Genomic DNA, 20,659 nt, shown 5'->3' on the forward strand with positions numbered 1-20,659 from the left:
TGTATGTGAAGTAATGCACCTTCTATCTGATAAATATAATGTAACCTTTCTATTAATTACAATAAAAATATATGAGAAAAAATAAATATTTTAAGCTTTGCAAGCTAAAAAAATCAATGTTAATAAATTCTTTAAAAAAAGTCATGAAAGACTATCAATTTAACCTCTTACAATAAAGTGCATGGCATATAAGAAGGGAAAATCTTTTCAATAAAGACTATTTTAGCAACAGGATAACAAAAAGTTTGGTAACTTGAGATGCTATTCTGGGATGTATGCTACTAGTTCAAATGTGCAAGCTCCAACTTAACAAATGTTTAAAATATTTGAGTTTTTAAAACAGTGCCAAAATAAACCACCTCTTTTCTAGAGATGACATATTTAGCTAAGCTTGAGCAATATAAATCTTTCAACCATTTCATGTATTTAAAAGCCTCAGAAACCACGTGCATTTCCAATAAAACACAAAGAAAATACTGAAATCACTGGCGCCCAACAATGGACTTATATATTAGTTGTTAAAAGGGTAAATTTAATTTTGTGTCTGCGTGGGTACATACGTAATAAATAAATTGAAACACGTTAGGTTGTGAATAATAGAATTCATCACCTGTGTTCCATATAATACTTAGATAAGACAAAATGTAGATGTGATATATGACTATACAATACCTTGTTAATAATGAACACTTAAAAAGAAACTTTATGCTCTTGAAAAATATTTTAAGATTTTCAGTTTGCACAGAAATTGCTTTTTTATAGTAAATCCATTAATAAATATATGTTTTTCTATGCAACTCTATTCAGTATTAAAGTTACGGTGTGTGTGTGTGTGTGTGTGTGTGTGTGTGTGTGTGTGTGTGTGATCACGCAGCTGTTAATGGGGTTTGAATGTACAACATTTTTTTTTAAATTTTGTCGGTCAGGGGGCTTGAACTCTTTGTGGGCCTGGGCGCTGTCCCTGAGCTCTTCAGCCCAGCTCTAGTGCTCTACCACTTCAGCTGCAGCATCACTTCTGGTTTTCTGGTGGTTAACTGGAGATAAGAATTTCACGGACTTTTGTGGCTAGGCTGGCTTGGAAGCTGGATTCTCAGATCTCAGCCTCCTGAGTAACTGGGATCTCAGGTGTGAGCCACCTGTGCTTAGCTTAACAGGTCATTTAATAAGAGTAAAATTTAAAATGATCATAGGTTGCTAGGGAATTTATAGCATGCATGTAAAAGCAATGACACAATAATAGAAATTGCAATGGTAAGAACCTTTACTATAATTGTTTTTTTCTAATAGAAAGATTAGGCGAGAGTTGGATAGACTGTACTTATAAGACTTTAAAATTTAAGTTCTAGCCAGTCTTTGGCAAATTCCAAGATACTTTGAGTGTTTCCTCATCCACAGAACAAATGTACAAATAATAATAACCACAAGGTAACCAGTGGCTAATGCCTCTAATCCTAGCTACTAAAGAGTCACCAAAGGCTGGAAGTAAAGGTGTGACTCAAGTGGTAGAGCTCTAGCCTTGAGCACAAAAGTTCAGGGATGGTGTTCAGGCTCTGAGTTAAAGCCCCAATAAGAGCACTGAAAACGAAAACAAAACAAAAAACTAAAATCTATATAATTGTTATTAATAGATGGTGAATATATCTTTATCATTACATGGATGTTGACAGAATCAAATCAAATAAATAATTTGAAAGGATTTTGTAAGTCATTAAGTGTTACAAATGTTGGTAACTGTCTTTTCTGACTCTTCTTGGAACTATTTAATTTTATGCACTTGAGAAGCATTTCTGGGCAGAGCAGAATATTTCTGAAGTTGTACAGTTAATGAATATGTATATGAAAATATTCAGTACTTATGGGACTCCACTAAAAAAGAAAGCAATTTGAAACACTGCTGCTGAGTATTTTTATGTTTGAGGAATAAGGCAATCTCTGTTAGTGATACTTCACATTTGCCATCTTATAGAAAACTCAACTTCAAGAGAGAGGGATAGTTTTGGGAAAATATGTATAGGGAACAATAATGGATGCTTAGGACTGTTGTAAATTTCACTCTACAATATCATACTCTAGAAACTTGCATATTGATTATAGAATTGGTTCCTTTGACCAGTATTTGAGAATTAAAAAAATGTTTTAATATTGCTACTGTGTAGTCTAAAACCCTAGACAAAATAACTCAAGAGAAGTTTGTCTGCTCTTCAAGACTAAATTGAAAATTCAAATTTATTTGTGATTTATTTTAAGAGGATTCAGGAATGGACAATTTTGTGACAAGAACCATTTCACTTTACTTACCTTCATATCCTGGATGACATTAAAGGGGCTGTTTCTTCACACAGCAATTGAAGCCTGCTCCAGGGTTCAACTGGAGCACAAAGATGATGTCTCTGTGTATACAGTATTACAATTTTCTATGTTTATATAGTCATTGGTCTATGAAAACCTATACTTATCTTTAGGCTATAGAGAAAATCTAAATGTCTTATTTTTAGCCCCTATTGTTCCTATTTTCTAATGTTCATAGCTCAGAAATGTGGCTAAGAACAGGCATCATGATTAAATTCCAAATGCACTGGAATGATTGTAACAGCAGTTAACTTGGTGGATACTGATTTAATATGGAACAAATAATGAGCATCAGTATTATGATTCTTTTTTTTCCCACTTAGGACAAAAAAGTACCTTAATTTTCCTGTAGCTAAAAAAATTTCTAATGGTTTAGGAAAGAATGAGACAATAAATCATCCTGAATATATTTATCCTAAAATGCCATCAATGGTGTGAAAGAGGGACTATCTGAGGACAAGGGTCAACAAAAGGGAAAAAGGAAAAGATACTGAAGGGTGAAAAGGATTGAAGAATTATATATATATTATGATATACAAAAGGGGAAGGAGAAGGGATATTGGAAAATAATGGAGGGATTGAACTTGTTCCAAATACATTGTAATCATCTATGGAATTACACTAATGAAACTTCATTTTACTTAATGTATGCTAATTAAAAATAAGTTAAGAAATCATGGACTTAGAAAATAATCATTTGCTTACAAGATTCTCACAGATTCAACCTCTTGTGTATTTTATGTCTCTGAGGCAGAAATTCTGTTGGTTTGTCGTCTAGTAGAAAAAATGAAAATTTTTGCAGAATCAAATACGTAAGATCTCAGTTTTACTTAAAACATTAAACGATAGGAGGGCACTGCTCTGCTTTAGCTATTTTTAACTTATTTCTTATCTAAATTAAAAAGTAGTTAAACAGAACTAAATTACAAGCTTAGTTTATTTTGTCTTTATAGTTATATAACATAATTTATACTATTATATATTGGATTCTTTTCATCCACAATAAAAATTTAAATAATAAACTAAAATATATAAATTAGTAAAAGTATTTGAAAAGTTTGATGGCTGTTTGTCCATAGAGACATGTTGACACATACTAATTTTCTAACTCAGTGTCCTCGGCTATTTAACAGAAACTTGGTGATTTCTATAACTTAAGAGGTACTTAGACAATTTTCCAGACTCAATATTAAAAAATATTTAAAAAAACAAGGACAAAATGTATTTATAAGTTCACATTTGCAAATTTCTTTTTATTGAAAACAGTCTGCATTAATTCTGGTGAAATAAAAATCACACCTTGGTGGAAATCATTTTTATGTGCTAATCTTTCATTAGATCAACTCTTCTTAATTCTTAGTATCTATACTTAATACTGACAAAGATTACATACATACATTAAAGAAAGACTACACACTCTCATTTCTGAGCTTCTCTCATCAGTTCAGAAATATACTCTATATTGGAAAATACATTTATTTGAAGTTTTGACCTAACAGTAGATTAAGGCTTAGATAATATTTACTTTGCTGCACTTTGATTCAGAAAGGGCCATGTGTGAAGATGCGATCTGTACTAACTTTACCATGTTTTTCTAGTGATATCCCAGTAAAAAAAAAAGATTTATATGAAAGACACTGAAATATAAAATAGTTACAAAATATGCTGTAACTTTATAGCTACCCATCGGTAAAAATCTTTAGTTAATATATTTGGATAAATAACTCAAGTCAGCAGCAAAGTGGTTAAACATTTGTGATTTGATTTTATCTCAGCTTGGAATGTGGTTGGAGTGTCCCACTTCTAACAACTGTTTGCTAAGTTAAGGCTTTTAGTGTTTACACAGTGTTGAATGAAGCAGCCTGGTCACCAGATGTGCTCGCTTCCCCCAGACGGTTGTTTCTTTCAGTCAGATCACTGTCCTCATGGTCCCTGTTCCAACCTTCTTCCTCAGGACATCCACCAGCCTTTCTAACCTAAGTCGGGGGGCGGGGGGAGGGCAGGGCAAATGGGAAGGGAAAAGAAAAGGAATAAAAAGTATAATTATTGTTAGGCATTTTTTTTTTCTGAAAAAGGACCGTATTTGACTGACTTGGGAGTTGTGTTAAGAAACAAAGCATTCCTGTGAGAGACACTGGTGCAGAGTGCCAAGAACTTTGGGTTCAATAATAGTAACAATCCAGACTTTAACTCTGAGCCTCAAATTATGTCAGAGTTAGATGTCGCACAAAATATATTGGAAACTCATTTCAATACATTTACCTGCTAGCATTAAGGTTGTCAACGAATATGATAAGATAGCCTATTAAGTGTAGAGTAACTTCACAGTGATGCATATCTAGTAAATGCTTATATCAATATAGAAATAGTAGCAATGTCACACCTGCTACTTAGTTAAAAAAGCAACAAAGTGGTAGTGTATATTAAATGTATACATTAAATCTCTTTTTTATGCAGTTGTCTGATGGGAATAAAGACATCAATTAGATGGCTAGGTGGGAACAATTTCATGTCTCACAATAATTAAATACACACAAATGACCTAGTTGTTGTATTACTAGACTTTCTGTACTACATTTAACATAGTTTCTATTTCTGAGCAGTAAAAGCTAGAAATTATCTGAGTAGGCTTTTTAGTTAAATAAAAGTGATTTTTAAAAGTTAATTGAAACCTAATCAATTAAACAGAAGCAGTCAAAAGTTCAGAAGTCCATTCTGTGATGCTCTTAGCTGACTCAATGGATTGGAGGTCAATGTTCATGTGGATCGGTGAATTTTGCTTAACAAAAGATAATGGAATGGGACTATTAGTTTTCTCCTTTTATATATTTGTTACCCCCTCCCTGGAATCATAAAATCCCAACCCCAAATCTCACTTAATGTAACACACAGAAGAATTTTCCCTGTAGGTAAAAATCACAGTCTACAGTTTTCATATACACATTCTACTCTCCACAAAGATTAGTGAGCCACAGAGTCTGGTCTGCTCCTATTTGCCTCATTTATATGGATCTATGCATGAGAGTCTTTTGCAAATAAACACAGTGCAGAGCTAGACACCGAAGGAATGAGGACATTCTAGTGTCGTACAGCCTAAGCTCTTCGCTTAGGCTACTTGTTTCAGTGAGGAATGGACAAATCAATATGTTCAACTCTGAAAACTAGCTTATGGCTTTTGGATGATTATTACATATAACAAGAATTCTGTTCACAGAAAACAGGAGTATAAGACAAGAACCTTCTTTGTTTTAGGAAAGGGAGTGACGATTTTGAGAACAAAAAGTCAAATCATGTCTACGTTTCTTACCATAAGTTACTCTCTGTAAATTATCCATCAATATTATATACATCCACTGCAACAGTCTAGAGGGATACAAATACTTCAAGTGGAAGATTCATGGGACAATTCGTTGCATTGACAGATTTAGTCAGACTTTCTCTAGTGCTATCATATATACTCTGAATATTATTATTCATGGATATCTGATTCCTTTAAGGCAAAGTTATATTAACTTGAATTGTGAAGGATGGATATGAAAATTTTAGTGTACATTACAAAAGTGTACTGTAAACTTATTGTTAAAATCCAATAGTAATTTGAATTCACTTTTTTCCCCTCTGCTGCTTGAGCTCAAACCCAGGCTTGCATATATTAGAAAAGTCACTGCAGAACTGCACCCTCAGCCTTTGAATTTACTCTTAACAGATGGCTCCTCATAGAAATATTAAAAAGTATATATTGTTAAAAGGCAGAACATGTTTTTTAGCTTGTTAGATATATCCTTCTCTATAATGCTATAATAATATAATATTAGCTAGTAAAGCAAAACACCTCTTCATAATATAAAGATTTCACATTGTATAGTTATTATTGTAATTTCAGACTCCACGGAATATCAAGTTACTGCCATGAACCTGTGCTGTGTTGTTGTTTAGCTTCTTCCTAGATAGGCTTGTCTTATTTTTATTTCATTTTCTTATATGCTAGGACATTTTTCCATTTAGAACTCCTATCTCCTGAGAAGTTAGGAGGAAATACTTAAATAGCATGTTTTGCAATGTCTCCCTTATATTTCAACAATTACTAGATCAACCACATTCTCAGTTTATCCAGGTTGAATGACTTATGAAAAATCTGATCTCAGAAATGAGAAAAATGTCAATTACTTAGTTCTGTAAAAGCTTACTGACTTCTGAAACACAATGAAGCACCTATTCTTTCCTGTAAGGAAAGGGGTAATCTGCCAGCAGGGGCTGTGCCAACAGGAAGGCGGGTGTGTATCTGTTGAAGCACCTTGCAGAATTTGCCTTCAGGTCATTCTTTACCATCCAAATCAATAATGTTCTTTAAAAATCATGGGCTTCACTACAACAGGATACAAGTGGTTCACTATTCCTCATTGATGATGGAAAATTCACAGGGTATTCATGAAAACTAGGAAAAGGGCTAGAGCTACAACCAGGAGTTGGCTATTTTGAATATAAAGCAACTGAAGTAGAGATGAGTATATCTTTTTTTTTTACAAGGTTCTGAGGGAAAACTGACAAATTTAGGCCTTATTTTCTTGTTTTCAATTCAGATCTATGTCTGTAAGGGTTTGGATGACCAGAGACCTACAGATTTCAGAGTATGGGTTAATGGATTATTCTCAATAGTGTCATTAAATTGTTTCCCCCAAAGGCCCAGAGCTGGTGTCTCACACTTGAAGGGAAGCTGAGTTTTGCCAGCCTAGGTGTATACATAAGACCCCTTGTCAACCAATACCTGGGTATAGTGGTACATACCTGTGATTTCAGCTAGGTGAGAGGCTGAGAGTGGGAGAACTCTGGTTCTAGGCCAGCATATGCAGAATGTTTTAGAGATTTCCATTTTAAGGAAAAATCTAGACCTGGTGATGTGCACCTGTCATCCCAGCTATAGAGGGAAGAAGAGAATGAAGGTCTAGCTAGGCCTTGCCAGGGCAAACATGCAATAATATATCTCAAAATATAGCAAAAAGGGCTGGCAGCATAGCTCATGTGAGAGAGTACCTGCTTAGCAAGTGCAAAAGGCTTACACTGAAACAAAATACCTCAAAAAAGAAAATTTCCTATTATTCTTTTCTCAATCTAATTCAAAAGCATTTGCTGGTTTATTTCATTTACGATTTTTAACACCACATCATTCCTGAACACAGGAATAAAGAATTACAATCTATCATTTGTCTAAGAAAGTATATAAACTTGGAAACTAAATTTATGGCCATACCTACGGTAGAAATTCTATTTTCTTCAATTAACATTTTAATATTTTATATGTAAATGTATAATATACCTGTAATATCATGAAATGCACAGTTCATCAAGTAAATAAACTAGGTCATAAGATCATTCTAAGTTTCTTATGTAGTTAGATTTTCTCACTTTTTTTTAAAAAGACGTCATTTAGAGGGGAATTTTATCAGAATTATGACATGAGTGGGTTTTGGAGCTAGTGCGATGCTAAGTCTATCAATGCCCATTTCTCTATTGGGCCATGCTACTCAAAAGTACTAAAACTTTTAAATCTGATTTATGACATTCTGTGGCTTTCAATACTTTTATTAACTGGATACTTTTAAGACATGACAACAGAGTAAAACTCATCTTCAGCTAAGCTGTGTCAAAGTGAATATCTTACCATAGGTTCCACTTTTGAAAATAATTTCTGTATGTCATTGGGACAGAAGGAGAATTGTTATTGGTTAGACAATATTCTCTCCAGAAAAAAGCATTTGTATTATTTAGGCAATGAAGTTGTTCCAACAGGTATAGTTACCATTTTCCTCCACAGAAGAAGAAAGCCAAGAGAAATGAACACCCATCATCCTTGCAACAGAGACAGCCACTCTGTTCATAGCATATAGTTGTCATTAAATAATATGGTCTCAGCCAGGTACTGGTGGCTCAAGCCTGTAATTCCAGGAAGTAAGGAGGCTGAGATGTGAGAATTACAAGATGGAGACAGCTCAGACAGACAAATCAGAGAGACTCTTATCTCCAGTTTAACCAGTCATAAGCTGGAAATGGAGGTGTGGCAGAACTATCTGTGGATAAGACTGATGCTGATTGTAATCACATTGGCATTATTGACTTCATTTGAAAAAAGAAGGAAATGATAAGGATAAATTTAGGGATGAGACTAAGAACACATATTTTTTAACTTAACATTTTTGTGAAAGGTTGTACAGGGATTTTTACAAGTTTTAAAATATAATTATTATTTAATAGTACATTAGGGCTGTTGTATGTAGCTCAGTAGTAGAGTGCTTGCCTAGTATATATAAAACCCTGGATTTGAGCTGGGTCCAGGTGGCTATGCCTAAAATTAGGAAGTTGAGATCTGAGGATCACAGTTCAAAGCCAGCCCAAGCAGCAAAGTTCATGAGACTCATATCTCCAATAAATTACAAGAAACATTTTAGATATGAGGCCTTTGTTGTGTAGTGAAGATCTTCTCCCACTCTATGGGCTTTCTATTTAACTTGCTAGCTGTGTCCTTTGCCACACAGAAGCTCTACAGGTTAATGCAGTCCCATTTGTCCAAACTTTAATTTGTTTTGTTTCTGGGTCAAAAAAAAAAACAAAAACAAAAACCCAAACCAAAAAAACCAAAAACAAGATAAAAGGCCAAGGAGGCCTGAACTGGATCTGTGGCTCAAGAGATAGAATACTAGCCTTGAGTAAACAAAGAAGCTCAATGCTCTAACACTAGAGCTACAGCACCACTTCTGTCTTTCTCTGTGATTAATTGTTGGTAAGAAATTCCTGCTCTGGCTGGCTTTGAATTTCAATTTTCAGATCTCAGCTTCCTGAGTATTTAGGATTACAGGCATGAGCCATCAGGGGCAAGGTGTGTTTTCTTTTTAATACCAATATATGCTTGTTTTATCCCTGAATAGTGTGTTTTAAATATTAATAAATTTTGATACTGAAAAAAAAGCTCAAGGACAGCACCTAGGTTCTGAGTTCAAACCTCAAGACTGACCAAACAAACAAACAAGCAATGCACTAAAACCCCAAACAAACAAATGAATATTAAAGCCTTGGGTTTGATATCCAGCACTGACAAAATGAAAGTTTGATTGCAATAATTTCCAAATTAAACAAATTTAATTCAATTCTTTCTCCCCAATCTATTTTGCTGTGTAAAAGATATCTAGTTACTAGACTAAAAATAAAAGAAATCAATATAGATATATTACTTTAGCTTTCCAGAAACATAATTATATAATTATCATTCATGCATTCAGAAATATTTAAGTACCTGTGTAAATGGGACCTTTTTCTTCTTCTTTTTTTTCTTTTGCCAGTCCTGGGCCTTGAACTCAGGGCCTGAGCACTGTCCTTGGGCTTTCTCAAGGCTAGCACTCTACCACTTGAGCCACTGCACCATTTCTGGATTTTTCTAAGTATGTGGTAGCGAGGAATCGAACCCGGGTCCTCATGCATGCTAAGCAAGCACTCTAGTGCTAGGCTAAACTCCTGGCCCTAAATGGTATCTTCTTAACACTTGTTCTACACAGGTTTTTAGGGCTATTTACTATAGATGCATGTTACATATGTTTTCACAGATACAAAATTCTCTATAAAGATGGATTATAAAGGAATCCTTAGCTATAGAAAGTTACAGCATAGTTAGCTTCATATTATTACTTTTTCATATGGTTCTTGGATTTTAAATTTGCAGATTGTACTCAGACCTCAAATTTTTGGATTACTTTATTTGCCATGCTTCAATTAACTTCACTTTTTAGATTTACAGTAGTACTAAGAAATTGCTTCCACCTCCAAACTAAGCAAGTACTTAAATTTATCTTTGAGATTACATAGAATATAAAAAACTTAGTACATGTATATTTAACTGTTCTTAGAGATATGAGATTTTTTATTTAATATCTCTAAAATAGTCAAGCAGAAAAGGCACTGAAAAGTTACCCATAATTTTTATGTAGACTAACACTGATTATCTTATGTAAATGGGGAAAAATGAGATTTATCAATCTATCATAGTATTAGTTACTATCTATTTAGTTATATACCAATAGTAAATATATCATTAGACATCTAAAATTGTGTAAAACTTTGCATTCTCTATTTTTTTTGTATGTGTGTCATGTGGCTTGAACTCAGCCTGGGCTCTGTCCCTGAGCTAAATAGCACCAAGCCCCACTTCCTGTTTTCTAGAGGTTAATTGGAGATAAGAGTCTCAGATAAGAGTCTCAGGTCTCTTGTGCCCGGGCTAACTTTGACCTTGATCCTCAGATCTCAACCTCCTGAGTAGCATGAGCACTGCGTCCGGCTTGCATTTTCTATTTTTGTTTCTGCCCATTTGAAAATTAATATGTGAGGAAGATTAAAGCTGGGGTGACATTGATCAAGATGCATTGTAATTTATAAAATGATCTGTTGAGTAGTAACTTTTTTGTACAATTACTTAAAGATAATAAAAATATACTTTGAAAAGATTAGAGCTATACATTTTATAGTATCTCCAAGGTGATTTTATTTCAAGTTCTTAGATTTTTTTTAAAACAGCGGTTTCATGTAATTTGACCCAGACCTTACTTAAGATTTTGTGAGTTAGAATGTCTACATTATCCCCTGAGTCTAGTTAGTCTATGGCAGCAGAAGTTCAGTGGATATGATACTATTATAAAGTACTTAACAAAAGATAATGGAGCTATTTTTTTTAAGCCTCTAACTCAACATCAGAAAATGATTGCACTAATAGGATGAATTAAGATCAAGAGATAATTTTTATTGGCCATTTCACTTTGCCTATCAGAGGCTGTTTAAATTCTATATAAGATTCCCAAGAAAACACCAGTAAAAAGGGCATGAAGTCCCACCAGAGCAAGGGTAATGTGTTTTCTGTTCATTGCTCTGTACTTGGTAACTAGTAGAATAGTCTTTCAAAAATCAATAGGGTAGGGTCCATACATAAATATTTACATGCACATATGCTGGGAATAAGGAGTAATTTCATTTAGCTTCTCAATTCTAAAGTGACGAATTTGAAATTTTCATAATGACTCACTATAAGTAGGTTTCAAGAATAAAACAGGCCAAATACTTATTGAGTGTGGTAGTTTCTGGTTGTAGACTTATAAGTCTAAGGCAGAATGATCATAACTTTGAGACCAGATTGGGTTACATAACCAGATCCTGTCTCCAAAACATCCTCCATCAGTTTATCAATGTGAAGATTTGTAGAACATGGGCAAGTGTCTTTACAGAAGCCAGTAAATAATAGAATAGTCATCTGAAAGGAACACATCTCTCCACTTTTAATGAAGAAAGTTCAGAGAGGTGATGAAAAAGATGTTCGATGAAATTCTACTTGAAGTGGTTTTATTTTGTACCAGGAAGAATTTATCTAATGTGACAACAATGGATTTTCAAAATTATGAAAATCAGCATCTTCAGTTCATTTTTATTTCAAAATTTATGAAGAGAGAAAGAGGGAAGAGAGCAGAGAGGGAGAGAGGAGAGGGGAAAGGTGAGAAGAGAAATAGGAGTAGGAGAGGAAGAAAGAGAGAGAGGAAAGGCAAGAGAGAAGACTGGAGAGGGAGAGTGCAAAGAAGGAACAATTACGTATGCAGACTGCAGATGCATATCCTATGGGAGAAGGGTAAGAATCAGACGTGGGGAGATATATGACAAACAGCAGGAAAAGCTAAGTGACAACTATTTTAACTATTTTACTTATTTTTTTTTTCAGTATCTGGATCTGAACTTGTCACTTTGTGCTCACTAGATAGGTACTCTACTGTACCTACACAGTTATAGCGTTTTTTTTTTTTTTGCTCTAGTTATGTTTTAGGTAGTGTTTTGTGCCACTTCTGGTTTTCTGGTGATTAGTTGGGAGATAAGCATTTCCACTTTTGTGTCAGGGCTGGCTTTGAACGTGATCCACAGATCTCAGCATCCTGAGTAGCTAGGATTACAGGTATAAGCCACCAGTGCCTGGCTCCACTTCCAGTTTTTAGATGGCAGTGACACTGGCTCAAGTGGTAGAGCAACAGCCTTGAGCTACAGAGCTCAGGGACAGCGCCCAGGCCGAGTTCAAGCCCCACGACTGACTAAAGGGGGAAACATTTTTCTTCCAGTTTTTAGGTGGTTAATTGAAGATAATAGTCTTATGGATTTTCCTGCCCAGGATGGCTTTCAAATACAATCCTCAGATCTCAGCCTCCTGAGTAGCTAGGATTACAAGTGTGAGCCATCAATGCCTTACAAAGACAATCTTCTTAATTTTGATCTGAGCTAGTCTTGAACTATAATCTTACTGATTTTAATTTCTGAGTAATGGAGATTACAACTGTAAGCCATGGTGCCTACCTTGTTAGTTAGAATGTCAAGGAGGTGGAAAGTTGTTTTCTATTTTTATTTTTCCTTATTCTAGTGTTTATGTTGCCTTTGTTCTACAGCTTCAAGGACAACTTGCTTAAGTTGCATCTGAAGATTCATGTGAAATTATTATTTCTTTTAGTTTAAATGGTCAGTTTTATTTAAAATACCTAACTTTTATTATTTTCAGAATGTTAAAATCTGATAAGTCATTTCCTTTTTATACATTGTTCTTAAGATTGTCCAATTATACTGTCCTCCAACACTTTTTCAGTCATTGGCTTGAAGGGAAGTATACAATGAATAAACGTTTGAAGAACAACTTCATGACAATTTAGGTAGTTAATTGCTTCTTTTGGCACTTTACAATTATATTTTAATGTACTTAGATATTTTATAGAGTCAAATAATCTGGAGAGATCTATCTTTCTAAATAAATCACAATTTAATAAAATAACCATGAAAGGTAGATTGCTCTAACATTTTTACTGAATACCTAACACAGACTATACTTCCGCTAAAATTAAAATTGCCATCCCAAAAGTATAAAAGAAAAAAGTTTTCAAAAGCTTATAGCACATAAATTGCACAATGGAACAGATTTTCATTTACCTGAAAAACAAAGTGCCTTTCAAAAACAAATTTCAATTTTTTTTTCTGCTCTGCAGATAAAGAATTCTGGATGTGTTGAAAGATTACCATTTCTTACTTTTTTTTTGTCAGTCCTGGGCCTTGAACTCAGGGCCTGAGCACTGTCCATGGGCTTTCTCAAGGCTAGCACTCTACCACTTGAGCCACAGCACCACTTCCAGCTTTTCTCTACGTATGTGGTACCGAGGAATTGAACCCAGGTCTTTGTGCATGCCAGGCAAGCACTCTACCAATAGGCCAAACTCCTGGCCCTACTTTTATTTTTTAAAGCTGTGATTTGTTTATATGTTACTTTTCAATGCAATTTCCATTTTGTGTACAGCAGACGATTTAAAATTAAATACTACACAGCTTTCATAGTCAGCATTATTATTATTATTATTATTATCATTATTATTTTGCCATCCCGAGACTTAAACTCAGACCCTGATGCTGGCCTTGACCTTCTTTTGCTCAAGGGTAGTGCTCTAGCACCAGTATACATTTCTGACTTTTTTTGGCCTCCTGCCTACCTATTACTCCAGGCTGTGCTGGCCAACACATTGATTCTTTCATCCGACAAGTCACTTGTTTACTAGACTGGCAACTTGAATGACAATGTTAAAACAAAACAAAAAATGCTTATATCAAACTTAGTTATAATGAGTAACTTATTCAGAGATTTTCATGATTTCAGGATTTTCCATGATTTCTTTTAGATTTAACAGTACTTGTGTTGTTAACAAAACCTACGGATTTATATATTCTGAGAACAATAAAGGCTGCTTTGTAAAGCCAACGAAAATCATTATTTCAACTTAATTACCAGAGTAATTCTTACTATGCAAAAACAAAAATCGCTTCAAGCTTTCTCCTGGTAAAGGCCTTAAAGATCATAAAACAGCACAACACATGAATACTGAAATTATCATTGCTTTTCTGTAGACTACTTAGGTTTGGGCAATATTCATTGTGTACCTTTTCTAGTTTGTGTATGTTACTAAAACGTGCATAGAAATATGTTTTCTGAGTAAATCACCTAGGTTAATTACATTAGTGAATCTCTGCTAATAGCCCTCTCTCATTCTATGCATTTTTAAAGCAAAATAATTAGTAAAATTCTCTTCATGTAGCTTTCATATGCTTAGATCTGGACTTTTAAATATTCACACTTGAGGCTGGTTCAGATAATTCTTTCCAATGTGAGTGACAGCAGCTCAGGAGCTGATCTGCTGTTTGCCCAGTAGAGGAGTTACATATTGCCTTTTGAAGAATGACACCTCAAACGGCAGTGCTGACATTTGGCATATCTTTGAATGGCTTGGGATACAGCTTTTAAGAATAATCTTTATGATTCAGAATAACTTTGGACATTCTGACTTTTAGTACTAAACTCTACGGAAAGAGTTTAATTATATGGGAAACTGGGTTATATAATCTAAATTGCTATCATTCTAGACAAAGTCTCATGGGTATTTCTATTATTCCCAGAGAAGGATCCATAGAAGCCTTTCCCTTCTTTGGCTGTTCAGTTTCTGGAAGCCAATTTTGATGAGTTTTATATCTGCCACCTGGAAGTACTGTTCTCAAATTCAACTTAATATTTTTTCTCATAAGTCTGTAAGTTAGGGTTACACAAAAAGAAAATGAAATCAGTTCTTAGCACTGAACTAAAGACATTCTATTAATGGCACTGTATTGCTGCTATACCTGTACCATGTATGTTTGGTCACTAATTCATGTTCTCTCTGAGTTTCTCACAAACACCCCATTTTCACTGCTACAGTCTAGACTCTACCTTCTTATACTATAGTATATGGTATGATGGCTTCTAGCTGGTATTATTTTCATCTAATACCAAACATCTCAACCAATTTCATTCCATCTCAGGCAAAATACAAGATTCTGTCTCTATGGTAAAATCTAGGCATGGTGCATGGCTGTCATTCAGATATGACAGGAAGACTAAAATAGAAGGATAGTGGTTCAAGTACATATCTGGACAGGAAGACCCTGCTTTAAAATAATCAGTTCAACAAAGTGATCAGTAGTAGAACTAAACAGAGACTCTACCACTGAGTCCTTTTTCTATCAATCACAAGTCTCTGAGTTCAAATCCCACTACTGTGAAAAATACATAGATAATTAGTAATCTATAAGAATACTCATTCCCCCAAACCTTTTATTGCTAGTTAGTGAATTACTAACCTTCTAATCTATTGGGTGAAAAAATTCTTTTAGTATGCTTTACTTTGTTTGTGAATTTTCTGTTGATGTTTATTTTTTGTTTCTATCTTGAAGAGTAGGCAAGTTTTAATTGCTTGATAAGAACTCTTTAGGAAATAAATTAGGTAGGTCCTTATTATACATACAGATTTATTTGCTAAATTGTAATATTTTTATGTGAGACAAGCTTGGTTTTTTTAAAATTGGATTTTAAGATTTTTTTTATGATTACAGAAAAAGAGCATTCGAATTAACTTTATCTTCACTTACTTTCTTTTTCTTTAACCAAGGAATTGTTTTGATTAATTAGAAGTCCAGGAGACAGTAGTTTTCATACTTATTTAATGCCAATTCAGATTCGTTTATCTTAGCAAATAAGCTATTTAGTCATAGTTATTCAGCCATAAATCTCCTCTTCCAAAGCAAATATCCTTCAAGGATAAAACAAACAGGATCAAAACACAATGAAAGGTCTGAACTCAGAGATACTAGTTTAATTCTATTGGGTGAGGGAGATTATAAAGTAAATCACCTGAGATAGACTTGAATGTATGAGGAAACATGTCTCAGTTCAATTAACCTTTTAAAAATATTTTAAATACATAATTAGTAAAGTAGTAGGACCCAGATTTACTATAGTTACATTAGAGAAACAAGTTTTCTCCCATTTTTGTGTACCATATATCTTTAATTCATTGTTTTCTGGAAAACATGTAGCCATTAGGTAATAAAATTGTAAAACCTACACAGTATATGCAGCTAGGATAAACATTATAACTTCACAGCCACATATAAGTTTTAGGCCTCATTTTCTCTGTCAAGTATAAAATCTCCAAAAGTATGGAGAGTCAAGTAAGAATAGGAGAAATAGATTTAATTTTTATCTTTTAAATAATCTCATGGCTTACATTACTAGTTACCTACATTTGTTTTTGAGAAAAAACATATCTTTTGGGGGGTTTAGAGGTTTTTTTTAAAAATTGTTTTTTATGTGTAGATGTTTTAAAATTTTTGTTTATTTACAGTACTTCTGTGTTTTGCATACCCAAGGACTCATACATGCTACACAAATGCTCCACTACTGTGCTATGCTACCAGCCTATTAAGCATCTTTTCTTGTTGTTTGTTTTGGCAGTCCCATGGCTTGAGCTCAGGGCTTGAGCACTGTCCTTGGGCTTTCCTCAAGGCTAGTGTTCTACCACTTGAGCTTTTCTATGTATGTGGTACCAAGGACTCAAACTTGGGTCTTCCTGCATGCTAGGCAAGTACTCTACCACTAGGCCAAACTCACAGCCTAAGCATCTTTTTAATAGGCTTAACATTTAGAGAATGTTTTATTTAAACTGAATATATGGTATTTTGAAAAATCACTAAAGCAATACACATTAATTTTAGAAAGAGTGTAAAACAACTAGGCATTTTTGCATTTTTTTAAAAAAAATACATAAAAATTTATGCAGTAGGGTTGGGAGTTTAGCTTAGTGATGGAGTGCTTGCCTAGCATGCCGGAGGACTCAGGTTCAATTCCTCAGTACCATATACAAGGAAATGCTGGAAGTGGTGCTGTAGTTTAAGTGGTAGATCACTAGCCTTGAGAGAAGTCCAAGGACAGTGCTCAGGCCCTGAGTTCAAGCCCCAGGACTGGGAAAAAACAAATATGCACTAAATATATCATTTAACATGCTATCCACGTCTACAAAAAAATGGCATTTCAAGCAAAGGAAGGGATGACATTCAAAAAGAAATGTACTCTTTTATTATCAGGATGATATATAGAGGGGTCACCATTACATTCATAAGGTTGTGAGTATATTACTTCTTGAACATTGTCACTGCTTCCCCTGTTTTTCTCCCATATCTTCATCCCCCACCCGCTTTCCCAAGTTGTAAAGTTTGTTTCCAACATATTGCCTCGAGAATATCGCTATTACATTGGTTCATCCTTTGTCCTTTGTCTCATTATCTTGCTTTTCCACTTCCCTTACCTGATTCAAATAACAAATAAATATATATAGAATACACCAGGTACCAAAGTCAAATAGAGCAACAACAGAGGATAAATGATAAAGGGAGGGGGGAAGAAAAAGAGAAAAAAACCTCAAACAAACAGTAAAGGGAAAGTTTGCTGGGCCCAGCTGGCTCACGCCTGTAATCCTAGCTACTCAGGAGGCTGAGATCTGAGGATCATGGTTCAAAGCCAGTCTGGATGTGAAAGTCTGTGTGACTCCTATCTCCAATTAACCACCAGAAAACCAGAAGTGGTGCTGTGGTTCAATGTGGTACAGCACTAGCCTTGAGCTGAAGAGCTCAGGGACAGAGCCCAGGCCCACAGTTCAAGTCTCATGACTGATAACCTCCACCTCCCAAAATCCAAAAACAAAACCAAAAAAACCCTTCACACAGTACATTAAAAACAACCACAAGCTGGGAGTTTGGCCTAGTGGTAGAGTGCTTGTCTGGCATGCACGAAGACTGGGGTTCGATTCCTTGGTACCACATGCATAGAAAAAAACAAAAAAGCTGTAAGTGGTGCTGAGGCTCAAGTGGTAGAGCTCTAGCCTTGAGAAAGTCCAAGGACAGGGCTCAGGCCATGAGCTCAAGCCCAGAACTGGCAAAAAAACAAACAAAAAAACAAAAAAACAACTACAAGGATAAATCTATTTTCCCTATCCTGGAGTCTATTTCACTTAACTTCATCCTGTACAGTCATATTACATAGCTTTTGAACTATTGTGATCCCTGATAGGAAAAACTGTAGATGCATACTAATTATTACAAATGAGGGAAATGATGGAGCCTGTGTTCCTTTGGGACTTAATATGGTTTTATCCCCAAACTTTTCCATTTCTTTCCAAATGGAGCAATGTCATTCTGATGGCAGCATAGAATCCCATTATGTATATATACCACATCTTCTTGATTCATTCCCTCATCTGGGCATCTGGGTTCCATATCTTGGCTATGGTAAATAATGTTGGAATGTACATGGTTGTGCTGGTAGCTTTAGTGTGGCCTTGTTTCTGGACATTTGGGTAAATGCCCAGGAGTGGGATTCCTGGGTCATAGGAGAGCTCTACATTTAGAAATGTACTCTTTACCTGACTTATGTAACTCTAACTCCTCTGTACATCGCCTTTCTAATAACAATAATTTTTTCAAAAGTGAAAAGAGAAAAAATGACATTTCCAGCATTATATATAAAATTTATTAACTAGTATAAGTGATTATAAAGTGCATCTTTTGTAGAGAAAGTAACAAATCTTTCTTTCACAACATTTCCTTTTTACTTAATCCAACTAATAGGTGGTTATTCATGTCACTAAAAAAAGAAATAAAAAAACCAGACTTGTGAGATTCTGGAAAAAATTGAACAACTGATAAACTTTGGAAAAATACTGAAATATAAAGTTCCCCATTCTGAAATATCTCTGATAATAAACATGGCCTTTTCCATACAGTTACTAAATCACCAAGGCAATAAAGCAGCATTTAAACTGGCCCCTGGTAGCTTATATTTGTAATTCTAATTACTCAGGAGGCTGAGGTCTGAGGGATTGTGGTTTGAAACCAGTCTAGATAGGAAAGTCTGTTGACGCCTATGTCCAATTAAACACCAAAAAGTTGAAAGCAGAGCTGTAGCTTAAGTGGTAGTGTGCCAGCCTTAGGAAGAGCATGAGCCTTGAATTCAAGTTCCAGTTTGGTCACAAAAGCAGTAACAACAAAAGAAAAAGCAACAAAAGAAAAGTAAAAAAGCTTCCTTTTCACAAGGATAGAACTCTACCACGTGAGCCACATTACCACTTGCTTCTGTGATTAATTGGAGAAAAGGGTCTTACAGGCTTTCCTGCCCAAGCTGGCTACAAACTTCGATCCTTAGATCTCAGCCTCCTGAGTAGCTAACATTACAGGTGTGAACTACCAATGTTGAGCTCAAAAGTTTTATGGAACCATTGTGCCAGGAATGAGTTTTAGTTTTACAACTCTGTCAGATTTTTACATTTGTTCCATATGTAAAACATATATTAAATATTTTGTACCAAGATTGTTTTTGACTTCCACATGGAAAGCCTTTGCTCCCAGCTAATCCTACTAATGCCACTGAGCACAATTTAAGAAAAAACAAACAAACCTAAAGCAACCCTTCCCCCTTCCCTAAATATAAACGGAATCTCCCTGTTATACTCTCTAGGAAGCTGATACATAGCTTCGAAAGTGTGGCCTCATTAATTAATTAGGTAGGTGGATGAGTTAGCTATTTAAGACTTCATCAAATTCAAATGAAACTTGTTTCTCTTTTTAATAGCTGGAATTATTTTAAAATGGGGATATAGATCACTAGAGTGTCTAGCATGCAAGAAGTCGTCAGTTCAATCTCTAGCACTGTAAACAAAAAAAAAGAAGGAATGAATGGAAGGAGGGAAGGAAAAAAGGAAGAAAGGAAGGAGAAACGAAGGAAGGAAGAAGGGAGGAAGGGAGGGCAAGAGGGAATGAAGGAAGAGATGAAGGAAGGAGGGAAGGAAGAAAGGAAGGAAGGAAAGAACAGGGAAGGAAGGAGGGAAGGCAGAAAGAAAGAAGTGAAGGAACGAAGGGGGGAATGAAGGAAGGAAGGAAGGAAGGAAGGAAGAAAGAAAGAAAGAAAACGAAGGAAAGAAAGAAAAAGAAAGTATTGTTGAACTACAGCCTGGGGCTGTAGTTCAGTTCTAGGGCTCTTGTCCTAGAGCGTGAAAGGCCCTGGGTTCAATCCATGACACTACAAGCAAAATACAACAAAGAAAAAACAAAAGAAAACAAAACAACAACAAAAAACATACTACTGACAACTAGCAAATGATATGTCTGTTACAGGGAATCTTGGATGCATTCATTTTATCTACTTTTAACTTAACCAGTAGAGTTCATTGTTTTAAAGTTTTTACTTACTATTTTAAAGTTATTTTTTAACTTTTTTTGCCAGTCCTGGGGCTTGAACTCAGGGCCTGAACACTGTCCTTGGGCTTTCCCTTAAGGCTAGTGCTCTACCACTTGAGCCACAGCACTAGTTCCAACTTTTTCTGTGTATGTAGTTCTGAGGAATCGAATCTAG

General features: G+C 34.9%; 1 protein-coding gene across 8 annotated transcripts in view; it reads right to left on the reverse strand.

The window, feature by feature from the left end:
• Positions 1-4,094: 4,094 nt before the first annotated feature.
• Positions 4,095-20,659, reverse strand: part of Mipol1 (mirror-image polydactyly 1) — a 268,040-nt gene continuing 251,475 nt past the window's right edge. For all 8 annotated transcript variants that reach the window (XM_090345136.1, XM_090345140.1, XM_090345141.1 and 5 more), the window contains one exon: positions 4,095-4,325. In XM_090345136.1, the coding sequence (XP_090201262.1) occupies positions 4,259-4,325 (67 nt within the window). In that variant the 3' untranslated portion in view covers positions 4,095-4,258. The remainder of the gene's footprint in view (positions 4,326-20,659) is intronic.

The sequence above is a fragment of the Megascapheus bottae genome, chromosome 14 (genome assembly GCF_031878675.1).
Source record: "Megascapheus bottae isolate mThoBot1 chromosome 14, mThoBot2.hap1, whole genome shotgun sequence".
In the NCBI taxonomy this organism is placed as follows: domain Eukaryota; kingdom Metazoa; phylum Chordata; class Mammalia; order Rodentia; family Geomyidae; genus Megascapheus; species Megascapheus bottae.